Below are 25,815 nucleotides of genomic sequence, written 5' to 3' on the forward strand. Positions count from 1 at the left end.
GTTTCTCCCCAGTGGCCAGGTGAAAGCCCTTCAAGGTACAGAAAACAAATGAGGCCACATCGTCCAATGGCATCTTGATATACTCATGCATTCATGTGTTCATGTATTCATCCATCCACCCATCCATCCATCCATTCAATAAATAAGCCATCCATAGTATTTTTGACCTTGGGGAAGAAGGCGATGTCCTCTTATATCCAGGTCAGGTTGGGGAAGGCCTGGACCTGAGATGATGTAAAATCCTGATGCCAATCTGATTTTACAGCACATGTTTTAGTTTTCAATCTTACTCAGTGCTTTGTGATCAGGTTTCCTGTTCTGGAAGACTCGAACGGGGAGCCAATCAACTCTGAAGTTTAGGAGGGAATCTGGAAGTGAGTTACACAGCAAAAGAGAGGAATTCAAGACCAACCAGCAGTAGTTGGAGAAATCTACCTTCCTCCCCCCACAAAAAGCCATACCGTGGGCTTACAAGAATACATATCCCTTTGTGGAGACTCCTTATCCCTTTGTAGAAGTAGTCACAAAGAATTTGGTTGATCTTAAACCTAGTGATGCGATCACTCCAGATGTGATCACATTCATAGTGCGTGTGTGGCTGTGCGTGTACATATGCATATCTGTTTCTGCTTTTTGCCCATGTGACTGTGGACAAATCACTTTCCCTTAATAGGACTCCGTTTCCTGCTGGCCTCATCCAGGATCATATTCTGCTTATGAAACATGGTGTTTTCCCATTTCTAGGAAACTACAACAGGAAGGGTAATAGTTCAAAGCTATAAATTAAAGAGAAATTTGTGTTCTTGAAGAGTCCCATCTGTGAGATGAGATTGTACATCATGCTGTTTCCACTGGTATTGATATTTTATAGCACCCTGCCCAGTTTGGCCCAGATTTGGCCCTGCAGCCATGCTGTCCTTGGGCGTTCCAGACTCAAGTCAGTGCCACCTTCTGCTCTATAAAGAAAAATTTCACAACCTCAAAAGGGCAGTTTGTTTTTGTAGTTGCTCCTGAAAGTGGTATGGCCCCTCTCGACCTCAGTAAATATTAAGCTAATGAAATCGGCTGAATTTAATTGTGGGAAACGTTGGCATCGATTTCTGCTGATGGCTTCTTGCCTTCTGGGAAGGAGTTCCATGTTCTTAGCTTGTTTTCAGATAACATGTTAGACCTCTGTCTTAGAAAATCCAGTTGTTATTTTTAAATTTGGTACTTTTTAAAAAACCATCTCTACTTACCTCTGGCTCTATTTGAGTTTGGGGAAGTTCTTTTCCACATCTCTAAATGCAAAGTGTTTCTATTCTCCAGTTTGATGGAGAAATAAGGCAGAAGGTGGGACTGATTTGAATCTGGAACAGCTGACCAGATAAGTAAATAAATGAGTAAATGCTTTATTAAACAAATGTTTATTGATGACCTAATATCTATCATGGGCCACACGGATGTCAATAAGACATGGTTTTGGCACTCGGTAGAGTCACAGAATGCTAGAAAGGCTGAGAGTTAGCTCATTCCGTCCCTGCTTCTCTGAAACAGAAGGTCTATACCACCCAATATAGCCAAAATAATATTATTTTAAAGAATTTGGGGAATGGCCATTGTGAGGAGTTTACATATATAATCCTATTCCTATCAACTAAAAATGTGAGTGGCTTAGAAGCATGGATTGACATTTGCCATTCTTTTAGAGACTTTACAAGTAACTGTGCCAAAAACTAGTCTTTCCTTGTAGAAGCATGCTGTCCGAAAGAACTTTTTACACTGATGGAAATGTTCTATTTTAGTGCTGGCCAATAAGTTAACCATTAGCCCCACATGGCTGTTGAGCACTTGAAATGTGACTAGTGTGACTGAAAAGCCAAATTTGAATTAACTGAAATTTTAAGAGCCACACATGGCGAGTCGCTGCCATGTTGTATAATGCAGTTCTAGATTCCCCGCCAAGCCACGTAGGGGCCACCAAACATGGGACGATCGTATTGACACTGTGACCACGCTGTGAAAACAGAGCCAACTTCCTAACACAGACCACAAGGAAACATGCTTTCTGCCTAAATCAGCCTTTCCTAAAGTAAATAGAACTCTTTATTAAAAAGTAACCGTGTACGAGAAGTTAACTGAGGTTAGCATAATCATATGCTTTAAACCATGAAAGAATATGGGGGAAGGTTTAAAATATAAATATACAAATGCCACATTTATTGTGGTTCTATTTGCAGTAATTGTCAACTCTGTCAGCCATCCATTCATCTAACCTAATAATTTTCAAGCCTAAGCTGGACATGTCTTTGAACTCATCTTGCACCCTTTCTTTACATCTAAAAACCGTGTGGAGCTTATAGGAGGTCCCATCTCTGTTTCAGATGTCCCAGGTGCCCCAGGGCCTTTGCTGGTAGCCACTGCTTAGCTGTTCCCTCCCCCCTGGCCTGCTAGCCTGTTCAAAGCTTGGCCGCAGATCAGCCACATCGGCATCACCTGGCAGCTTGTGAGCAATGCAAACTCTCAAGCCCCACCAAGACTGTTAAATCAGATACTGTGCTTTAACCAGATCCCCTGGTGATCTCTAAGCACATTCGTTTTGAGAAGCTTTGCTCTAGCAAGAAGCACATTTGAACGCTGCTTAGGGCTTACCTAAGAGAAGGAATTACGTTGTGTTGTTTTGGTTTGATTTTTTTTTTTTTGCAAGAAGGATACTACCTCTAAAAAAATTTTTCCAACATTTTATTTTAAAGTTTTTCCAACATACAGAAGAGTTGGGAGAATTTCACAGTGAAACCACTATGTCTGCGTCCTACGGTCTGGCATCCGTATTTCATCCTACGTCTGTCCATGTCTGTGTCCTTCTATCCATTGCCAGGCCAGCTTACTTTTCTGATGCATTTCAAAGTAAATTGTAAAAGTAAATTGACAGCCGTACAGGTTTGCCTGACCAAACATTACTGGTATGGGTGTCATTAACTAGTGTGCAGTATTTGTTTACAGTTTTCTTTCTCTTCCAAAGTAAAATTTTATGCAGTTAAGCATACAGATGGTTAAGTGTACGTTCTCTTGAGTTTTGATCAATGTAATGCACTTGTGAATAGTTTACTATCCTTCACCTTCTTGTGTCTACCCCTTTCTCATAGTTTACAAAAATAAAAACCAAGGTGAAGGAAGGACGGAGCACAAAGTTGGCCACAGAGTAGTCTGTCCTTTTATAGGCAGTTGGATATCCCCCCTCACCTCCCCGCCCCCCCCCCCACTCACCCCCTCACTCGATCGGAGAGCCAGACTGCAAAAAAGTCCATCGCGTATCAAATCAGATGTTTTATTCTACACTTGCCCTCGGTTCTGACTTGATATAACTGCTTTTAAAGGGACTTATGTTCCCTTTGCCATAATAAGAACTTTTGAAATACATAAAAATAGACACTAATGATATTTGAAAATTATAGTGGATTTCCTTACTTCGAAGATAGTACATCTCCCCCTCCTCCAGCTTCTGTCTTTTTCTCCCTTTTCTTCTCTAGTTCCCTTTAGCTTAAAGTCCAGTTCTGAAGCCTCTCCCCCAAATTATATAAACCTGTTATTTTTCAAAGCCACACACTGGTCCAAAATTGTACTTTGTTCCTCCTTAGAGAAGTGATCTGTCGTGGGAGTGCGCAAGCCCATCTTCAGCCAACCCCGAGACTAAGGGGATAATCGAAGAGGGTCAGGTTCTAAGGAGAGAAGCACCAGGCCCCTCTCCTGCCAGAGCTGGGATTCATAGAGAGACCCAGTGTCATTGCTGAATACTCTGTGCCCTTTTCGAGAGGTAAGAGAGCAAAAGCACAGCCAACTCCATGTGTGAAGTTCGAGGCAAACCTGAGCTTCTACCAGTACCCACACTGAGAACACTGTAACAGTTAGTGTATATCCTAATACAGTCCAGTGTGGGTTTTTTAAATCTTTTTTGGTAAGATTTATTTATTTGAGAGAGATAGAGAAAGAGAGGCATGAGCAGGGGGAGGGACAGAGGGAGAGAGAGAATCTCCAGCGGACTCCCTGCTGAGTGTGGAGTCCGATGCGGGGCTTGATCTCACAGCCACGAGATCATGACCTGAGCCAAAATCAAGAGTTGGATGCTTAACCAACTGAGCCACCCAGGCTCCCCTAGTCCAGTGTTTTTGTTAACACTCTCTTCTCCATTTTATGGTTGAGAAAACAGAGACTCAGAAATTAAGTAGTTTACTCAAGATCAAATAGCCAGAAAGGGATAGAGCCAGGATGTGGACCCAGCCAAGTCTGACTCCAAAGCCTCTGTTCTTTCCCTTTGTCCAGAGGGAGCCTTGAACCTCTGTTTCTTACGTTAAGTAAAGGGACTTGGTAAGAACCTTACACCAAGAGAATCTGTTATGTTTCCTAATAATAAATATTTTAGAGCCTGGCTGATAGGGAAAAGAACTGTGAGAACTCACTTATGACTATTACATTATGTATCCTTTTGGGGTGGCATATAGAGTGCTTAAGACCAGTGGGTTCTCTTCTTAAAATTAAATCTAAAAATTATATAGAAAGTCCTTCCCTGGATACAGCCTACACTACATCACTGTTGTGTTCTGTTTGGTTAACCACCTTATCCAAGGACCCAGTGATCATATGAGAGAGAGCAGAAATTTTAGATCCAGTGTCTCCTCGTGGAGAAATTTGGTGGTTCATTAAGATACACAGCAAGACTGTCTGAGGAATCTATGTGTGAAGTCAAGAGAAATCCTTTTTTTTTTTTTTTTTTAATTTGGGGACAGAGAAATGGAAGAAGAGGAAAATTTTGCTTATTAACTTAATAGCTTACCCATGTTAAATAATGGTTTTAGGGGGAAGTTAGCATTGAAGAAACCGGGGTATCAACCACAGAAGTCACAGTTTCTTCCAGACCAACAGAAGGGACCACCTCGCTTTGCTGGGTAGGACGTCTACTGAGACGGTCCCTTCTCTTTGTTGACACTGAGCACTTGGCATTTTTAATCCATTAAAAGACTAAATGTAATGGGACACCTGGGTGACTCAGTAGGTTAAGCGACCTACTCTTAGTTTCGGCTCAGGTTGTGATCTCACCATCGTGAGGCTCTTCGTTCAACATGGAGTCTACGTCAGATTCTCTCTCCTTCTCCCTCCAGCCCACGCACTCTCTCTCTCTCAAATAAATAAATAAAAGCTTTAAAAAAATAGATAAAAGACTAAATGTAACAAAATTCAAGGATAATATAATATGAATAAAATTTTAAAAATTAAGTATAAAAAAGAATGACACATATTAAATATGAAAGAGCGAGGACATGTGTCAACTGTACTTCCATGATAAACATTTAGATAAAAAGAGCTGGGAAAGAAGAGAATTGGAATCAGGAAGAAAGAGCATACTAATGAACTACGAGGGAGCAGACAGGAGGATAAGAATGGCAGGAGGATGAGGAAATTGCGTGTTAAGCAGCAAAGTGAAGGTTAAAAGCAATTAGGACACACAATTACTAAAGAGAACACTAAAAGCATAAAATAAGCTAGGATGAGTGGTTAAAATAAATAACATCAGCTAAGAACATACTTACAAAGATTATGAAACAGATCAAGTAGTAATAAAATAAGGAAGTGGTATAAAGCAGTAAATTAAAGAACAATTAAAACACAATAAGGATAGAAAATTAACAGGCTAAAATGACATTTAATAATTGTATTAATAACTAACACTGACTTCTCATGTGCTAGGCACTTTATTTGCATTATCTTATTTAATTCAAGTTTATTAAAACAATCAGGACATTTTTAAAAATGTCCCCCCCCCCAAAAAAAATTCAGAGGGGGGTAAAACACCAGGCATCAGGACAATAACAGCAACAATAAAATTAAAGGTGAGCGAACAGACCTGCAAATATCCATTGGCGTTCCTTGTCTAGTGTGATGATTTTTGCTGTTGAAGATCACCAAGTACCTAGCCTGGTGCTTCACATTTAGACCATGGGTTCTGGAAGCTTCTGGTGCTATAAATGTCGGTTCTCTCTGCATCTTGTCCTACTGAGCTTGGCCTTTCCTAGAGGCAATTCCTGGTGATTAAAATTCTCAGGCAATAGAATCCATAGCCCAGAACCTATGGCAGTGGGCAAGCATCTCATAATCCCACTCCATTTATAAGATGTAGCACAGGATTATCTTCTCCTAGAAGTACTTCCTAGTCCCTGCAGACTGCACCTACATAGTACTTAGCACGCTGGGTTGGAATAGGAGTCCTTTGCTGGTTGTTTTCTTTACCTTCTTTCTAGGCCCCCTGGTTTCTAAACAGAAGGGCACCTAGTTTTGTATCCCAGCCTTCAGTTCAGGCCTGGTACATAGTAAGTGCTTAATGTCTGCTTTTTGCACTAAGGCTACTTGAATCTGTAGTCAAGAGCTTTCTCTTTTCTTTGCTTTCCTTTTATTTTTTGCTTATTTATTTTTAAGCCAGCAAGCAGACCTGGCTGGATTTTCTGCCTGCCTGGAACCCCTGCGAACATATGCATTTTTGTGTTTCTGTTGTCCAGAAAGGCTCTCCCATAAAACAATGGATTTTTTTTCTTCTTTTTCTTTCCGTTTATCACAACCTGGTACACGTCCTTTACCTCCAACTTCTCTATCCCTCTTAACCTACAGTCTTCACCAACTCACGCCCTAAGTCTTTTATGGGTAGATATTAAATGACCAGAGATGTCTGCCCTTCCTTGTTTTTCCCATACTCTTTTCTGGAGAAAATGTTGTCTCTGTGACCTTGAGCTTGATCCAGAGTTCATTCACTCACTCACGCATTCACTCGTTCAATCAGCAGACATTTTCTTGAAATCTGTTATTACCCAGTTACTGCATTGGGCATTAGGGCAGGGAAAATCAAAAGGAGATTCTCAAGCAACTCTGCATCTCATCTAAGTTGATTGCTGTGTTTTGCCTTCTTTGACCTTATTTTTTTGCAGCAAGGGAAAAACAACTGATTAACATTCTTCGCAGGTAGTTATATTTTGAAGAGAGTTTTGAAATCATTTGCTTTCTCTTCCCTAGGCGAGAGTCCCAGTTGCCTCCGTCTAAGAAAGACCTCAGACCTGTATTTGACCATTGATTGCCTTGCTTTGTTTTCCAGTGAGCTATGGAGGTTGGCCAAGGCCTTTCAAACACCCAAGACAAAGACCTAAATCAGATGTGGATTTTCCCGCATACGCTTTGTCTAATTCCTACATTTACTTCTTATTTTCTGATTACAAATTAATATTTAACGTAGAAAATGTGGAGAATGCAGGGAAATCAAACAGAAGGAAGTTACTGCTAACTTTTTGCTTTCCAGCCTTCTAGCATTCTGTGTGTAAGTGTGTTTTGTGTGGGCGTAGAAGCGCTGTGATCATATCGAACGTATCATTTTGTCACCTACTTATTTTACTAAAAATATATTATGAATATTTTCCATATCATTAAACATTCTTCTCAAACATAACTTTAATAACTGCACAGAAGCGTGGTATAGGGAAAGTCCATAATTTACTTAATCAACCTCTGCGGTGCAATGCTTAAGCTGTTTCTTGTTTTTGGGGTTTTGGGGTTTTTTTTTTTTTACTTTCATTAAAAACACCGTGGTAAACATCATAGTACAGAAAACTCAAGCGTATATTTTCTGTTATTTCCTTGAATAAATTCCTAGAAATGGAATTGCCAAATCAAAGGATGTGAATTAGGCTAAGGCTTTTGCGATGTAGGGCAGATGAATCTTCTGGAAACTTGTATGAACACAGGGTTGCCACCAGCCGTTCACAATCATTCCCACTTCATCACTCTCAGGAATAGTGTCTTAGTAGTTTTTTAAAACTTTGTCAATTATCAAACTATAAACTGGCCACTTGTTTTTATTTTAATTTAATTTGTATCTCTTTGATTACTAGTAAGATTGAACATTTTTCATATGTTCGCCAGCCTTCTATATGTATTCTTGAAATGTTCATCTTTTCTGTCGATTTTTTAAGAACTTTTATACAATAAGGTTATTATTCCATCCTGCACTTTGCCAACCTGTAGACAATGCAGAGAAAACTCTTTATTTCTCATTGGAAGGGGTTCCTGTGGGAAAAGGTCTCATTCTCTCTGTTTCTGTGGAAAATCTTCAGCATGAAAGGTGGATTTTTTTATTCTAGGAAAACTAAAGATAGATATATAATACTGGTGTTGATCTTTAAAAAAAAAAATTAACCCTGCAGTCTGAATTCACTTAACATTTTCTGTATTTCTAGTCTATGAGAAAACTCAGGGTTAGAAAACAAAACGTTAAGAGTTTTCTTGGAAAATGTAGAGGTACATTAATCAATCAAAAATGTTCTTGACAATTTACCCTGTGCCGGAATTTAGGAGTTGCCAAGTACGTCCTTGGCTGGTTTGTAGCCAGGATGAAGAAAGCAGGAGACGTACATGAACGAGCTTTCTTAGGACTGTAGGTCTAGAAAATGGTCTTCTGAGTGACGTGATGTTTTCTGGTAGTTTGGCTGCTGTATCAGCCTCCTGGTATCTTCTTTGGCCACCTGTGAGGGAGCACATTCTTCTGGGCTGCACAATTTTGACACCTCGTGGGCACCGTCGCCCTCTGCCCTTCTTGCCCCATAGCAGAATACGAACAGAAAAGCCAGGTCAGACTCCCGAGCCCACAGCACCAGTGGAAGATCCCCCGCTGCAGGGGTTTCTGGGACAGTGTGAAAGGAAAACAAATGAAAATTTTGAAAAAAATCAAGCCACTCTGACGCCTGGTTGAGAATCCCAGAATAAGATAAGCCATTCCCCAGCCTCCACGAAAGATCTCTGAGATGGTGGCACCTGAGTTCTGAATTCTCAAGTCCATGGATAGTTTTCAAGCTCCTACTCTCATTTTGTCGTTAAATGGAATTCTCAAAACAACAATATCCTCCCCTAAATAAATTAGTGCCCCGTTCTAGCATATTCCCCCTCAACAGTCTCCGTCTGCATTCCCCCCGCAACTTCCCACCACATCCCCCTTGTCCCCCCCTTCTGTTAGCTGTAATGACCCTGCAAACACTAAATGGCATTTGAGTGCATTAAGCAGCAAACTCTCTGGTGACATAGCAATTATGACTCTGAAATAGATTTGGTGCGTCACGGAAGATAAGGGTTTGAAAGTTTCTGTTGTGATTATAGCCTGTAACTCCCACAAATAACAGGCTTCAAAATAAGAGGCTGCCAGTGGAGTCTTTGTGGCTTTGTCTCAGTGATGGCACGTAAATTGCTATTAATGTCCTAAGTGTACTTGAATGTGCCAGTCTTTGGGATGTAGAGTTGGCTCAGTGTCTCTCTTTACGCGGCATGTCATTGTTGGTCTGATAATCTGGGGTAATTGCTGTCTCTTGGATGGTCAGAAAAGTGTAAGGGGCTTTAGCTTCCTGTGTAATGGCAAATAGCCTCAAGGTCTCCACCACACGTTTCATCTATGTGTGTGTGTGTGTGTGTGTGTGTGTGTGTGTGTGTGTGTTCTGTATGTAGCTACCGTTCATCGTTAAGGTGTATATACAATCTCTGTGTGTGCCCTGAGTAAATAATAGTCTTTCAGAAAAGCCAAAGCAAAATCAGAGGTTATAAAAATAAAATAAAGAATTTGGGGCTGTGCAGAATCAGCCATTTGGATAATTTATACTGAGAGTTAAAAAAAAAAAAATACCCTTTGCTTGAATTATCCAGAGTTAGCCATATGCGTAAATACATTTTTCTGTTGTCTTATACATCTACTCTTTCCGAGTTTACACAGCATCTGTGTGTGTGTGCATGTGTGTGCATGTTGGTCTACGCATTCTTTAGGGCTGTGTTGTCTAAATGCATGTGAGTTCTATGTAAATATGATAAAGTCTGTGGAAATTTTGCCTGTTTATGAACACTGTGTATGGATGTGTGTAAGTGTGTATGTGTTTTGGTTTATGCACGTCTGAGTGTAGAGGATGTTTATTCAGATATAAATACTTTTCTGCACGAAGGCACCTCTATTTAGCTAAATCAGGCTGAGCTTATTTTTCTTTGACTCTGCAAAGTTAAATAAAACAAATTTTAAGTTTTAACTTCCTGATGCACATTTCACCTAAGGACTCCATAAATCTGTGGGACATGGAAACATTGTGTGTAACTGTCCGACTTGTACTTGTAACAGAAATAAAACAACCCAGCCATAAGCCTAGAAATGCACACTACTTCATATCCTGTGCAAGCCATGAAAGGTTCTACCAAACCGTCCTGTGTGTCTGAAGAGCCTTACATGGCAGTATTCATTCTGGGCCTTAATCACAGATGAGTTAGAAAGGATGACGCTAAGAAGGTGCCAGAATAGATCTTGATCTCAGAGTTGACCTATGTGTGTACTTCCATTGTGTGGTGCTGGGCGCTGGCAGGGTGGCGGTGCGCCCTGACGACATGGCCCTTGGTGATCTTGCGGTTGGGTGTTGACTGTCACCCCTTGGACAGCAGCTTGAGTGCGTGCCAGGTAAGGTTGGAGACAGTGACTGGTCAGAGAGAGTTCATACTCATACCAACTAGATGAATACCCAATTCACTGCACAGATCTTAAGATCTGGACTTAAGAGCAGGACTCTGCATTTCCAGTTACAATAACTTAGTATCAACTAGCAAGATGGCACCATGCACGGTGGTGTCTCAGAAGTACGACCCCAGGGGAGTTCGTCTTGTCCGAAACCAAGTTTGGTGAGGTGAATTGAGGCTTAGGAGTGGGAGATATTAGAATCTCCTAAAAGACTTTTCTGAGGCTGGGCCTGGGTCCGTAGGTTCTATCATCTTCCTAAACAGCACAAAGATTCCCTGAAGGTGAACTTGAACTGCAACCATGAGTTCCTTGCCTTCGGCCCTGAGCCATGCTCTGCATGTGGTGCCCACATGGTCACACGGCCTGACCTTTCGAAACTTGAAATGTCCAAAAGCAGTGGCACACAGCAGGGACTGAGTCTAGCAAATTCTAGTTCCTGAGTCCTAGTTTCCTCACCTGAAAAGTAGGCCTAGGAGCTCCCACTGGGTTTATATACCATTATATACTCATTGACCAAAGTCAGAGACTTACTAGCACAATCCCTGCCCAGTGGTGCAGTTAGGTTGGGCGCCGGCCGCCAGATGGCCATGTCCTCCTGGGCCAGGGCACCAGGGGAGGCTTTCGAAGCATTCATCCCTGTATTCGTTCAGCTCAAGTACTTCACTGAGCGGCCCTCTATGACACCTGAGCCTTGTCCTCTGCTGGTCTGCGGCTGAATGATTTATCATCTCATTGAGAGTCCTAATGAAAGCCCTTCACGTGGCCTGAAGCCTTGGCACGATTGAGCCCTGCCACCCTCCAACCCCATCCTGCTGCCGTGGCTACTCTTCTCCTCCTTCCTTCCATTGCTTCTGGCCTTCTCGGAGCTCCTTGGAGCCTTTAGAAAGGATTCGCCTTCTGCCCAAGGGGCTCCTTGCCCCACTGTTTACTTGTCTATTTTCTGGTCACCTCTAAGCTGACTTTCCAGAAGCCCAACCACAGTGAGGTCCCCATCGCACTCTCCTAGCCCTTACTACCATCTAGAATCTACGTTTGTCCTTTTGATGATTTATCAAATGTCTTGTTTCCCACAAGGCAGAAAGCTCCAGGAGAGAGCAGACATCAGATTTAAAAAAAAAAAAAAAAAAAAAAAGGTGTCTTATCTCCCACAAGGTAGACACCGGATACTTATTTGTGGAATTCCGAATTAAATGATGACATGAGTAAGACCTGGTGCTCACATAGATATTTAAATAAATAAATAAATAAATACTGCCCCTGGTTAAATGTCAGCACGAAGTGTCACAAAGTCAGGGGTCCCAGCATGTAGGGAAGTGGATGATGGTGTGTCTTGAAGAAGGAAGGAGGTGACTCTCAGGCCGAGCCGTGGATAATGACGTGGATTTCTGGAGACCAGAGGAGAGGGACAGGCAAAGGCACAGAGCCTCTTGCTGGACTTCGCTAAGTAAGACGGAATCTCGCTTGGGCAGTGGGAAATCTCTTATTTCTTGGCAGCAGCTTGCACTGCTGAAGCCTTGGCTGGCCAGGGTATCCGTCCTCTACCAGGAGTGACTGCTTCACTGCCGGTTTTTCTTCACACACAGACCTTCGGAGCAAAATCTCAGCGCTCAGGGGGCTGTGGCAGAGCCAGGCTAGGAAGGGATGTGGTGGTGGGACTTGGCTGTAAGGTCACCAGGGACTGACCTAGTGGCAGGTGGCAATCAGGGAGGATGCCCACAACAGTCAGGGGACCCTGGAAACAGGGATTCTGGAGCCAGCAGCCCAGGACAGACTGAAGGGAAACGTGGCAGGTAGCAGTGGGCGAGCTGAGGTTCCAGAGCAGGATTCGCACCGCAAGAGCAAGTCACTCTCGCAGCGTCAGCGGACCTGTAAGAAACAGCAAATGACGCAGACGTAGGCATGGACTCGGGAGAGGTAGCCTTGGCGCAGCAAAGGCGCCCCTGTACGAAGATACAGGAGCAAAAGGTCAGAGCAGGACACGCAGCAACATTGATTCTGAGTTGCCTATGGTACCAGAGGAAGCCAGAATAAAATATTTTAGGGGTTGAGTGTAGACGTCAATCCCAAATAGAGTTGCGTGCATCTAGCCAATGAAAACACTGCATGTGACTGACTTACACGAGTGTAAAAGTTCCTTGTTGTTCATCTAAAGTTCGGGGGGTGTCCTAGGTTTTATCTGGCGACCCCAGTCCCAGATCACAAGGTAGAAGCTGCATCTGCATGTGGGTCTCAGCCTCGGAGAGGGGCAGGATGGGGCCAGTCCCCACAGGCCACGCAGGGATGGCGTCTGCTGCATACATGTCTGTGATTCCACTGAGGGAGGCGACCAGGAGGCCGTTCCGGATGCAGGGGCTGATGATATCTGCCTCCTCCCTGTGCCCCAGGGAGAACGCTTCTTATTGAGATGGTGTGCGGAGCCGCGACAGGCAGGATCCAGTGTTTTTTCAACTGTTTTTGTAAAGGAACAGAACAGTGTAAATATTCATCGTCCTTCCTTACTTGGGGTAAGCTCTGAAGTACCAGATCTCCTTGACGCCAGCTTAGGAAAGTTCACTTCCTAGCTATAAAAATTACCCTGAACCTTGGCACTGCCTCTGCTTTAGGGCTTGAATATTTTCTAGGTGTACACAGCTCTTCACACGTAGACTGAACTTGTGGAGGTCACGGGTCTGATACCATGGATCTCTCCAGACCCACAATGGAGCACAAATGTTGTACTGCCACTGAATATTTATTTACTTCTCTGTATGTCCCCCCAAGAGATATATATTAAAATCTGTGCTGCCTCAGGCGCTGTGGTAGGCCCTTTGGAAACAAAGATAAGTCCCACAACCCTGCTGTCATGGTCTGGTAGGTGAGACAGGCACATAAAGGAACAAATGCAATATGGCAGCACGGATGCATACAGAGAACACGGGGGGGGGTGGGCGGAAGCAGGGGTGGGTGGGAGGAAGAAATATTGTCAGGGGGCAGAGAGGGGCACAAGGATACTTCACCTCAGTCTTGAAAACCAGCCAAGGTGTGAGTGGCGCAAAATTGGATGAGTGGAGTCTTCAGGGAGAAAGAAGCAGGCAGGAAATGACTGCTGTCTTAGAGGAATTTCTTAGTAGCCTGATGTGGCTGAAGTATTAAACGTGAGCTTTGGGTTGGGGAGTGAGCAAGATCAAGGACATTGTGAGCCTGACAAGGACATTGAACCTTATCTTGAGGCGGGTGAAAAGGCGTTGAAGGTGAAAGAGGGAGATCAGAATTACATTTTGGAAAGATGGCTCTGGTGGTAGCTAGAGACACGGCTGGAGATTGTCAGCCTAGGCATGCGCCTGCTTACCATGGTGAAACCTCCCAGGGAAATTTTGAATTTTTTGTCCTGAGGGGACTTTCCAACAGCATCGCTTTGCCCCTGAACATCTTTTGGTAAACACTCGTTGTGTAATGTTGGGGAAAGTATGTGCATATCAGGAAAACCTAGTTCTTCCATCTTCCTGGAAAAGTGGAGGATCTAGGATGTGACTGCACTGGGTGAGCTGATGGCTCCCTGATCAGTACTGTGTGTGTGTGTGTGTGTGTGTGTGTGTGTGTGTGTGTGTGTGTGCGCGCGCGCACACGCGCGCGCGCGCACACACACCTAGAAAGGAAGAGTGGGTGCATGCATGTTTCTTTGTGCTTCCTCCTGGCCGGCCCCACCACGGCCTGGGGCACGTACACATGCTCGCCCACGCTAAGGCAGCTCTGGTAATGGCATCTGGCCCATATGCAGATCTAGCTCTACTTGGTGCTGACATCAGCCAGTTTGTGGCACCTCAGCGCATTTCTGCGTTGCAAATGAGAGTTTCTTAGTGCCAGGCTTGCTTGGGCTGTCACATCAGGTGATGAATTCTCTGCATCAACTTTGTGCTGCTAAGGGAAGCTCAGAGGGAGAGCGCGAAGGAGCAGAGGATGGGACCGGCGGCTCAGCCCAGCGGCCACCGCACCCTTGCGTCCTCCGCGGCGGGGGCGAGGCAGGTGGCCCCTGTTTGCGCTCAGGAAGGTGGCCGACAAGAGAGAAGTCAGGGCTTCGGGTGCGGTTCCTGGTTCTCGTGTTTGGTCAGGAGAAGCCATGTGGCTGCCCCCATCCACCAGTGCTCCATCCCTGGTGTCATAGGGGGCTTGCTGTGCCTCCTCCACCAGGAAGGCCGTGCCTTGCCCATTAGAGGCGGTCCCAGCAACGTTGGGTGTACATCAGTTAGGTGCTAAATTCATTTGGGTACGACGTACATAGTTGTTTCCGTTCTGAGATTCTTTGTCCCCAGATACCTTTCTTGGATTTGTGTTGGGAAGTCCAGGTTTTCTTATCTGGGAAACCGGCTGCATGTTATCCTAATTTTATATTCTATTAGCCGCCTCCTCCCTGACGTCCCAGGATGAGCCTGCCGCCGGCTTAGGCTTCCTCTGATAGAATTAAATGTGAGATCAGGTCTTGCTTCCAGCATCTGCAGGCCACAGAATTACCTGTAGGACTAGGTGCAAATGTAAACGCTCTTCCATTAGAGATGTTTGTGGAGATAATAGGGCCACACGTGGTTTTGCAGAATTCACCTTCCCACCCCTGTAAGGCCTCCTGGGCGTTTCCAGTGTCAGCATCTTGGAGTAAGCATGTCTGTTATAACGGGGACTTTGCATCGGAGAGTGAAGGCAGAAGTTGGGGTGCAGAAGAAAAATAAAAACGAGTCTTATTTCTCGCCACCCCTGCGCAGTTGCTAATGAGACCATCCTGTACGCTCCCTGCTCCAGCCCCAGAGATAAATAAACACACAAAGGCGGAGTTTCGCACTTTAATATGCACCCGCAGTGAGGAAGCGGGACGGAATCGCTCCCCAGGGTTAAGGCCAGTAAGCGAGGTCAGCCGTTTCCCAAGACGCAGCAGCCTCCCAACGGCTTACATTACAGCCGGCACCATAGAGCTGAAGCGGCCAGAGTGATGTAGGGAAACCCGGTTCCATGGGGCGTGCTCGCAGTTTCCGATCGTGAGGTGTGAGCAGCAAGGAAGGGGCAGCAGACCCTGGGCCAGGGTCTAAAGCGCCTCCAGAGAAAGGGATCCTTCAGCCAGTGCCAGTGTTGGGCATGTGTGTTCCAGAAAGGGCTGGTTGTCCTCTGACTTGAAATCCAGAGGCCACAGTGTCCTGCATGTGGCAAGAAGCAGGGGGTCGTTGCTGGGATATCCTGGGGGGAAGATGAGCAGCCCTCTCAGTGTTCCTGGGTCTGGCGGGGCAGGCAGGGGTTATGGGAATATGGGATTTCAGTGTTAACAAGGGGTGGGGGGTCCTGGGCACGCTGGGACAGTTGGTCACCCAATCTGATGGGGGGGGCGGGTAGAGTGGGAGGGAAAAAAAGGCAGCCAAAGAGATTGACTTTTTTTTTATTTTATTATGTTGTGTTAGTCACCATACATTATTTGTTTTTAGTAGAAGTTCTTCTGTATTCTCCTTCACCAGGCCAACTAGCATAATTAAAATGCCAGTTTTGATATCAGCTTGAACTAATTCCCGTCTCTGCCATCTGTGAGTTCCCTGTACCCTCTGGCATCATGTGCACTGGTCTGAGAAGACAAAACTTTCTCAGATGTCTCCTGTTCGAGTTATTTCATCTCAGACACGAATCAAAAGGAGTCTCCCGGAATCTCCTGGTCCGTGTAGAATGCCTTGCTGGGTCCCTCCTAATGAGACGCCACAGGGCTCATTTTCTTGACTAATGGCTTGGGGGCACCACTTATTGTTATTTTAATGAAATTGGAGCCTGGCTAAATAATGGTAATAGAGCTGCCTTACGAGCAAGGTTGGGAAACTCCTCTGCGGCGCGTCCCATGCCTCGGACAACGACCGCCTCCCTGATCTTCCGCATCTACTTACCTCCCACCGGGTCGATCCTAAGATACGTGAGTTTTTTCCTCTTGTACCAGCACTTTAACTCTCCACATCATGACACTTAAGGAACCTCTGTCAGGTTTTCCTAAAAACCTGTACCGCTCAGCAAACACATACATACACATACACCCACATAGCTGGCTATTTACTTACTGACCCATCTGTCTCTCTGGTAAACACACACATATAAAAAAGGACAGTTGGGACAGACAGGTACCAGAGTGCTAACAGCTGTTGTTAGTCTTTGGTAGGATTATGGGTGTTGTACGTTGTGTGTTTCATGCTTTTTCTCTTGTCCAAATATTACATCGCATATAGAATTGCAAATATTCTATTCAAAAATATTGTATGAGCTTATCTTTTGTAATCAGAAAAGATAAGCAACATGAAGGGATTTTCTTTGGGGTAAAATAAATATAATGGCTCTTCCCCATCTGCCTAAAATGGCACCAGAATACGTGTTCTTGGTTGGGAAGGGAGACTAAGCTCCCGTCACCCCTGTGATCAGCCTGCATTAGGACACGAATTAATTCTGTTCTTGATTCTGATCATGCTACAGAGTCATGGCCCCAGAAAGATAGCAAAGAAAGAATTCCCATTTCCCCCTCATTGGTCCCCTTCTGATCCCTCACCAACAGCAGGAGAAATGTGCTGGGCAGGGAGAGGGGGCAGAAGGAGCTGCCTGACTACCTCAGGAGATGGAGCGTTGGAGTTTTGAGCAATTATTCATGGGTCCCCGATTGAGGTGGAATGCCCTTGGCATTGCCCAGGATGACCCTTTGTGCTCTTGGTATCCAGACCTGCTCTTTAGTGAGATGTGGGGAAAAAAAATCTATCCTCATGCAGAGGTAACTGGTAAGAGCTGCTATGAATTCAGCGCCTGGCTTTCCTGGGGAAATTGGAGCATCATTTGGGTGAGCCAGTGGGGGCGGGGGGGAAAGCCAAGTGGATAAGAAGGGCAGAGAAAAAGGAGCCCAGATTCAGAGGTTCAGAAGCCTGTGTGTCTCAGTCATAAGCCAGAAGTCTGCTTTTCTCTCTCGCACTTCTTCTTTCTTAAGAATGAAACATGAACACAGGTTTGCCAGCACGTAGGTGTCAAGCATGCTCCTCAGTACCATGGGTTATGCTAGAGTACAAGCTGTGGTCCCTCCGAGATGGCAATAACAGTGCCTGCCCCATGTACCCCACGTGTTTCGGAATAAAATGAGTGGAGACTGCAGTAGAAAATAATTTACCAGGAATGCCTAAGACCTGCTCTGTTCAACATGAACACTTTCAGAGGTGAGGTATATTAACTTCAAAGGAACACAGCAATTAGGGGAAAAAGGCATTTTAGCACACTTCTGTTTTGATGCTTTCAAATACATAAACAATCATGAATTATGTTTCATGAGTTAACCACTCCCAACAAATCATTCTTCAACTATTTTAAGGTTGGGATATTTTTGGCCAGGGGTGTTCATTAAAACAAATCCTTTTAGAACAGTGTCATTGTTTGGTTGCTTCTGGATTTAGAATCTTAGAAAAATGGTCTATAAATGTAAATCATACTTATAGCTTCCTAGCTCACCACCTCTCTAGATACATTTATGCAGACCAGTCCTTAGTCTACCTCTGTTTCACCTGTTTGAGTCACCTGAATCACCCTCTGTACTTTTCAAGGCTCACCTCAAAGAGTACCTCTTCCCTGATGCTTTCCCTGATGCTCCACCAAGATGGGATATTGCCTTCATCTGAACTGTCATAACAACAGGGCTGTAACATTATTAGGCTCTGCCTTGAATTATAGTTCATTCATATGCATGTCTTATCCCCCTCCTTGAGGACATGAGCTGTCTCTCACTCATCGTTATATACCCAGGAGCAAGTGGTACAGAACCTTGCACAGAACAGGTGCCTGGAATCCCGTAACATGCGGAACATGCAGGGAAAGGCCTTAGAAAACATTTGGGTAACCTTTTTATCTTTCTGAAGGGGAACCCAAGGCCACAGAGGGGGAAGTGCTTCGCCAGAGTCAACAGCTAGTCCTTGCCAGACTCAGAACTAGAACTTGGGTTCCCTTGACCTGTCACTCCACTAGGGCCCACACAGCGATCATCTGAAGGCTTGGACTGACTCAAAGTATCTTTGGGAAGTGGGAGGTATTCACCTTGTGTCCAAAGGCTCAGTGGGAGGACCCGTACTCATCTGAGGGTGGAGGGAGTATTATCGACCACAAGATCAGCTGCCCCGCTGAGGCGTGTCCCCAATGTGCCAGGCACTGTGCTAGGCCCATTACACAAGTTGCCTTGTTGTCATTGTCTGCTCAAAATGGCCACCCGATCTCAGAGGACTGACTTCTCTCCCTTTTTCCCTTCTAGGCTAATGGAGGTTGGCAGGATGCTACTACCCCTTCATCAGTGACCTCCCCTACAGAAGGCCCTGGCAGTGTTCACTCTGATACCTCCAACTGATCTCCCAGCAATCGCATCCCGGCTGACCCTGTGCCCCAGTCGGGACAGGGCCAGGAGGGAGGGTTTCTCTCCCAACGCTGAAGCGGTCAGACTGGAGGTCGAAGCAATCAGCAAACACAATAAGAGTCTCCTTCTCTTCTCTTCTTTGGGATGCTATTTCAGCCAATCTGGACACTTCTTTATACTCTCTTCCCTTTTTTTTCTGGGTAGAAGCCACCCTTCCCTGCCTCCAGCTGTCAGCCTGGTGTCCGCCATCTTTCCTGCCCCCTCCCCCCTCTGTCCTAGACTCCCTGGGTCCCTGCCCTCAATGACATCACAGAAGGGTATTTTCAACAATTAGAGGAATTTAAAAGAGGAAAGAAAATAATAAACGTGTTTGTATGTTTTCATGCTGGTGGTTTGAGGAGCCAAATTTACCTCACTCGGATCCCTCGCTCCCTCTATTAACAGGCAGCCCTTCTCTTGTTTCTCTTCTTACTCTCACTACCTCTTAGCAGGAACGCGCCACGTTGCCCCACTCATTCCAGGCCCCCTGCCCCCTCTTGCTGTTCCCTCCCTGGGCTGGTTCTGCTTAGAACCCTTCCTCCTCTTCCTTCCCAGCCCCAGCTGTGCCCCGGGGACTGCCGTAGCTGGGCTTCTAAAGGTGCCACGTTTTCCGGTCTCAGGTCCGCTAGGTTGATCCCCAGGCAGGAAGTCAAGCAGCAGGAGAGGACATAAGCAACAAGAAGGGCAGAATTCTCGGAGGCTTCCTCCTCTTCCTCCTAACAGCTCTTGGTTTCAGAGGCACAGTCTTTGGAGACCACGTCACACATAGTAAGCAATGTCCTGAACCTACTGCAAAGCCAGATCTGAGTGGGCATGGTGATGAATAAACCACTAAGGAGTAGAAGGTTCTTATCGTGCAACCCTTCAACTAAACCTTCTCTCTCACACACACACACACACACACACACACACACACGTGTATGTGCACACTCAGGCGCATGTCAGCGCATGCGCGGCCTCAAACATTCATTTCCTCCCGATCAGTCACGTGCCACCTGCAAAGACCCACATTAGCAACCGTGGCAATTTGCCTCGTGAGCCCAGAAGAGTTCGGAATTAGCAACTCTGAATGAAGGCCACCGACACAGACACAGTATGTGCCCGGGGCTTCCAGGACCTGCAGCCCCCCAGCATGGCCACACACCAGAACGACATACACGGGACTTGATCATGATGGAGGAGGCCAGGTTGGCCGCCTCCGCTGTCCTGTTGGCTGCCACCTCTGGAGCGCTCAGGGAGCCACACACACTACTTAAAATGCCTGTAATGGTTTTGGTTCTGTTCTGGTTTTTGTTTTTATATGAGGGGCGTTGCATTAGTTATCCAAAGTGTTATCATGGCACCACATTCCTGTTCTGGAGGGGCTGGGGAAGGACACAGCTTGGGCAGATTTTGCTAGCTTAATTTGAAGACCTGAGAGCGATGGGGAAAGAAAGGGTGATATTTTCAGGGAAATTGTCACAGTGACTTTCATTCCCTGGGAATATCTGAGAGGAGAGTACTCCTAGAAAGCTATTCTATAGTGTCACCTGAGCTTACATTCTTCTTAGCCAGCTGCACCAGCGATAAAGATGGTGGCTCTGTAACCTGACCATAAGTGGGAGGTGGTCAGATCTCTCGGCGCCTCGTTTTCTTCGTCTGTGAAATGGGGATTATGATGCCTGGCTTACCAAGAGGCTTGTGAGAGAATGAAGGAATTGATTTTATTCCTATCCCATCTGTAAATGGGAAGTCAGAGGAAGTGTCATCCCTGAGATAAATTGGTTGGTGCCATGGAGGGGCAACATACGGTTTTCCTGTTCCAACTTCTGGTTACTATCAGTACCCTGATGTCATTGCCATGATGACAAAGAGAAGAAGGGCTATTGTTGTTGCTTCTTTGTTGATTTTGGTCTGTTTGGTTTCCTAGACTAGAGATAAGCCTCCACACTAGAAAAATAGGACCCGGTTCTCTTAGTTTGTACTTGAATCCAGTACGTGGCCTTGTAAGTACTTAGCCCCTTGTCACATCTACTCTGCTTGAGAGGCCTGTGGGAGAGAGAGAAGACCCTGAGGGGAAAGGGTGGCCCGCTAACGAGGTCATGGAAATTGTGCATGGTGCTACAGCAATGAATAGAAATTGCTTCTGTGTGCGTGTTGGGGAGAGGGGTTACCTAAGAAACTGGGAGGTGTGTGAATTTGAAGGAAAGGCAAAAAGTAAATCTTTGGCAAGATGGAATTATGCCTTGATGACTAAGAGCAGTGGAAAGACTGTGTCTACTGACCTGTGCCCCAATCAGAAAAGAGCCCGGGCGAGGGGCTTCCTGGCAGGAGCCATCTTGTGACAACTCCATAGTCGTGGAGCCATTGGAGAACCTTGTTCAGTGTCAGGGGTCTGAACTACCCATGCAGGAGTACGGCTGGATCACATGCCTGACTGTGCAAAGTACAGAAGAGACCCGGAAGGGTTCTCTTGGCAACAGGAAGAATGATTCCAGATTTGGATGGAATGATTGCCATTTTAAGTTGTTGAAACAGATCAGAGCAGAGCTACGTTTGCAGGCAGTTTCTCTCCCCACAGGAGTTTGCACTGATTCTCACCTCGCCCAGCATCTTCCCCACTCAGACCTCTCTGTTCCACAGTTTCCCACCACCTACCCCATGCCCACTGTCAAGCCCAACATGGCAGCCACCAGATCCCCCGACAGTAAGTAAGGCATTGGAACTCTGGCCGCAGAAGGAAGGGGATGGAAAGAGCGTGCCTCTGGAAATACAGCTCCCTGGGAATTCATATTAGGTCAATCCTACAGATACCAAAATGTGCCCCAGGACTCCTGCATTTACTAATGGGAGTGGGAGCGTTCCGTTGTCCCTGGCAGCCGATTTCCCCTGAGTAATACTAGCCCTTGGGATTGCCCACCTTGTAACTCTCCATCTCAATCTCTTTTTCACCCCTAACTCCTCCCCCTCACGTGGAATTGACACAGTACTTTTGCCAAGTGGCACCTTCCTTACTTTTTTTTTTTTTTAAATTTCGCTGTGGTGGTTGTTCTTTATTTGCTGGTTGCCTTCTCTCACATACCTTCCCCCCCTTTTCCTTCTGAGTTTTATTTTTCTGCCCAGAAAAACCTGACTTCGATACCAAAAAAAGATGAAACTACAGAAACTCAAATTTAAAAAAAACTTAAAAAAATACAAAAAAATACTCAACAATTCTTTCAGCTTTATTAACATTTTCCATTGTTTCTTGCGACTTGTGTCTCGTTCTTTGTAGTATTGATGATGAACATTTATAATGAATGTTCTTGTATATTCAGATAAAGAAAAAAAAAACCAAAAAAGCGGTCTGAATTTAATAGTGTTTATAATAAAAATTTTAAAAATGACCCTCATAGCACGCAAAACAGGATGGGGGGCTCCCCCTCTTTCTGTGACAGTACACATCATTCCTGCGTTCGTTTTTAACACCAAACTACCTACATTAATCATTTCCCCCATTTTTCTTTTATTTTCTTGCATTTGTGAATTAGTTCAAGAATGCTAGAAAAGTGTCGAGTTGTGCACATTCATTTCCTGTTTCACAATGTTTAAAAGTGACAGTAATTCATTTTGTAAACTAAAAAAAAAAAGGGTTGGGATAGTGAGCATAATAGGTACAACCTAACACGTTATGTTTATTAACTTTGAGACCCAGAAATAAATTCTTTTCTTTCTTTATTCCTGCTCTTTAAAATATAAAAAAAAAAATTATGTTTTGTGTTATTTTTGGTTGTTTTCTTGGGGGGGCTTTTTTTTTAATTGTCAGGATTACGATCTTGCTGTTTTTATTCCTTACATATGTATACGAGGTGATGTGAAAAAAGACATTTGTAGAGTAGGCAGTTTCCTTGTACTTCTACTTCGCTCCAGAATTCAGTTGACCTCAAAGACAAAGATGAAGCCCATGCGGATGTCCCATCACTCACCTGCATTTCCAGAGTGTGGGGCAGTCCCTGAGAAAAAACACCGTCAGGGACCTGGGTTTTCTCCTTTTGGCCCTTTAAAAATTCAAGGAATCGGCCCAGGAGACCTTTGATAAGGTAGGGAGACCCTTTTTGCCTTTGTTGACTGTGAATGTCACAACAAAGTGCTTTCTTTTCTTTCTTCTTGATTAATAACAACATTCCAGGAGCCCTCTTACAACTAGAAAGGATTTTTTTCCTTCCAGAAGCATCCCACAGAAGTCCTGGTGTGATGGGCCACGGGCTTCCTAGACTAGATCCGGGAGGCCGTCCCTGGGGTTAGTCAGCCTGCGGATCCCTTGAGTCCCAATTTTGGATGAAGAGTCAAGAACCTGAGCCTGACTCCGTGCTCTCCTTTTAACACTGAGAGGTGGAGTTTGATGCCTTGACAGCATACCTCTTAATTACCCTCTGGCTACTGAAAAGCAAATGGTTAAACCAGCTTGATTTGGAATGTTTTTATTAGTCATGGGAGAAAAGAAAGCGGTATTCTCTGGAAGAAACTTATTTTAAACCTCTTTCATTCAACAAATGGTTAGGTGTCCAGAAAGCACCTAGAACATAAGAGAAGTGAAGGCAAAGACGCGGGACCGTGGAACAGTGCGCCACAGGTGTTTCTGCCCCAGACACCTGCTTGCCTGCTCCTGAGTCAACAAAATAATGATGAGCTTTTCACATCACCTTTATGGTTTCAACACCCAGCTCGAAGCTTTCTGGACTCTTTTATTTTTTGTAAACTTCTTTTTTCCTTTTGTTAAAATGAATAAAACATTCAATGTTTTCCCCCTTTTCTCTCTTATTACTTCCTTTCTTTCCAATTATTTTGAAGTGCTTCCCTTCGGTTGTTGGTTTTATTCTCCCCGCTCCCTTCCCCTGTTCTTACTCAGAGTATAAACCTGCAAAGTTCTGCTCTGTTTTGGTTTTGAAAGTTTAAGCTTTTCTGCTTCTGTGAGAGCAGGGGCTTCTGTCCCTTTTGATTCCAACTGAACTTTTGTGTTCTCTAATGATGCTAACATGCTGTAGGCTTTACAGTCTCCTAATTTGTACTGGTAATGCATATTCCAAATAAATAGTTTCTTTTGTTGCAAAAAAATAGATATATACTTGTATTTTGTGTAAATTTCTTCTCTCACATGCTGGCAACCTCGGCTTCCCCCCAAATTGGGGCTGTGTTAGTGTGGATTATGGTTTAATCTGTCACCCTAATCACTGTAAAGCCTACATACCTGGGCGGGTGGGGGGATGCGAATGACCTCACGAGCCCCCGACGTCACCCATGAAGTCCGAAGGGAGGAAGGGAAGAAGTAGGGGGGACCTTTTATGGGCAATTATTGGCTGCACTGAAGGCAGGCAGAGCACCCCATCTTGTGCGCTTGCCAATGACTGGCTACCACCCACCAGGCACCAGTTAACAAAACAAAACAAAAAAATACCAGGGAGATTTTCCATAATAAATTCCAACTTTTTAAGTCACAGCTGTTTGCCCGGTGGTTCCCCTTTGCTTCTCTTTTGTCTGCTGGGATCTGGTCATAAGGAAATCCTGGTACCCAAGATATGGTTCAGAGGAAGGACTCTGGGTTATGAATAATACTCCGTTGTAAGCTTTCAGAGGTATTCGAGATGTTACTCCTATAGATCTGCACACCGACCATGTGTTACATCTACCATCCCATGTGAGCATCTCCCCCCCCCCATTCTTTGCACTCATACTGTGCCCCTGACCTTTGGGTTTATGGTCTGTTAAAGTGTTTGGTGTCCCAGCCATGAACACCATCTTCCCACCCATGCGCAGGATGGAACTGATCTGGCAATTGACATGTCACCCCTCCAGGGACATCACATGGACTGTGTTCTCATTTCCACGCCCTAAGTCTCCAGAGCCCCAGTGAGGCAGGCATGTATTGATGTATTGAATGAACTAATCACTCACCCTCTCATCCCGACTATGATTCTAATCAATATAAGATAGATCAAAGGGATGGAGAGTCAGTGAAGATCAAATGATCATTGTTATTAGTGGACAAGCTAAGAGCCCAATGGCCTCAATGGCATAAGGCTCTCTGCTCCTGTGGACTTGGAGAACATCGCCAGCAGCCAAAATGGAGGCCCCGTGTTCCCTCTTCAAGCCTGGATGTGAGAACACATTTGTGGGAGGTGTGTGCATGCCAGGCAGCCTCAGACTATTTCCTTTTCCAGTTGCACGAAAAACTGTGGACCTGATTCTACCCCCTAGTTTACTACTTGGAGTGATGTTAAAGTGTTGTAACAAATAGACCAAACATGTGAGACCTCACATTCAATACAGTCTATTTCTTACTTAGGCAATAGCCTAAGGCCAGTGTTCCTGGTTGGAGTGTGTCTTCTCAGTGCAGTGATTCCGGGACCCAGCTCCTTCCGCTCTGTGGCTCCTGCACCTAGATGGCAGAAGGGAAAGTAGGAAGAAGGCTCACCGCTTCTCGAAGCTTTTGACCGAGACCTCCCTTCCACCATATTCTAAGTGCAAGGGGTGGAAGAGTGGTCCCTGGCTAGCCAGCCACTTCCTGGCAATAATACCACACCCCAACTTTTTGGACAGTTGGTCCTCTGTGTCACAGTTGGCGACCAAATGGATAAGTGAGAGCAAAAGACAAATCCACCTGCTTGTTTCGCTGCACTAGGCACACTCCCAGTAAATACATGTCCAGTCAACCTCCCAGATTTGGCTTTGTTACACTGCAGTGGGGAAGACAACCTGTTCCCACCTTCAGGACGTGGCCCCATGGCCATTGCTGGCTGGAAGGGTCAAGTCTGGTGGCCAACAGTCACTTTGAAGATTACAGGTCTGAAGCCTTAAAATCACAAAATCTGAAAATCTCACTGCGCTCCGCCCGCCCCCCACTGGCTTCTGCATC

At 45.1% G+C, this 25,815-nt stretch overlaps 1 protein-coding gene across 2 annotated transcripts in view; it reads left to right on the forward strand.

Moving 5' to 3' along the window:
- The window catches only part of PBX1 (PBX homeobox 1), a 274,829-nt gene extending 255,541 nt beyond the window's left edge, over positions 1-19,288 (forward strand). Inside the window, exon 10 of one of the 2 annotated variants that reach the window (XM_028104777.1) lies at positions 18,807-19,288. In XM_028104777.1, coding sequence (XP_027960578.1) covers positions 18,807-18,899 — 93 coding nt within the window. In that variant the 3' untranslated portion in view covers positions 18,900-19,288. The remainder of the gene's footprint in view (positions 1-18,806) is intronic. The other variant, XM_028104778.2, reaches the window with a different exon arrangement.
- The last annotated feature ends 6,527 nt before the right edge of the window (positions 19,289-25,815 follow it).

This window comes from Eumetopias jubatus, unplaced genomic scaffold (assembly GCF_037043125.1).
Source record: "Eumetopias jubatus isolate StellerSeaLion01/CBP00866 unplaced genomic scaffold, mEumJub1_p1.0 scaffold_12, whole genome shotgun sequence".
Lineage (NCBI taxonomy): Eukaryota > Metazoa > Chordata > Mammalia > Carnivora > Otariidae > Eumetopias > Eumetopias jubatus.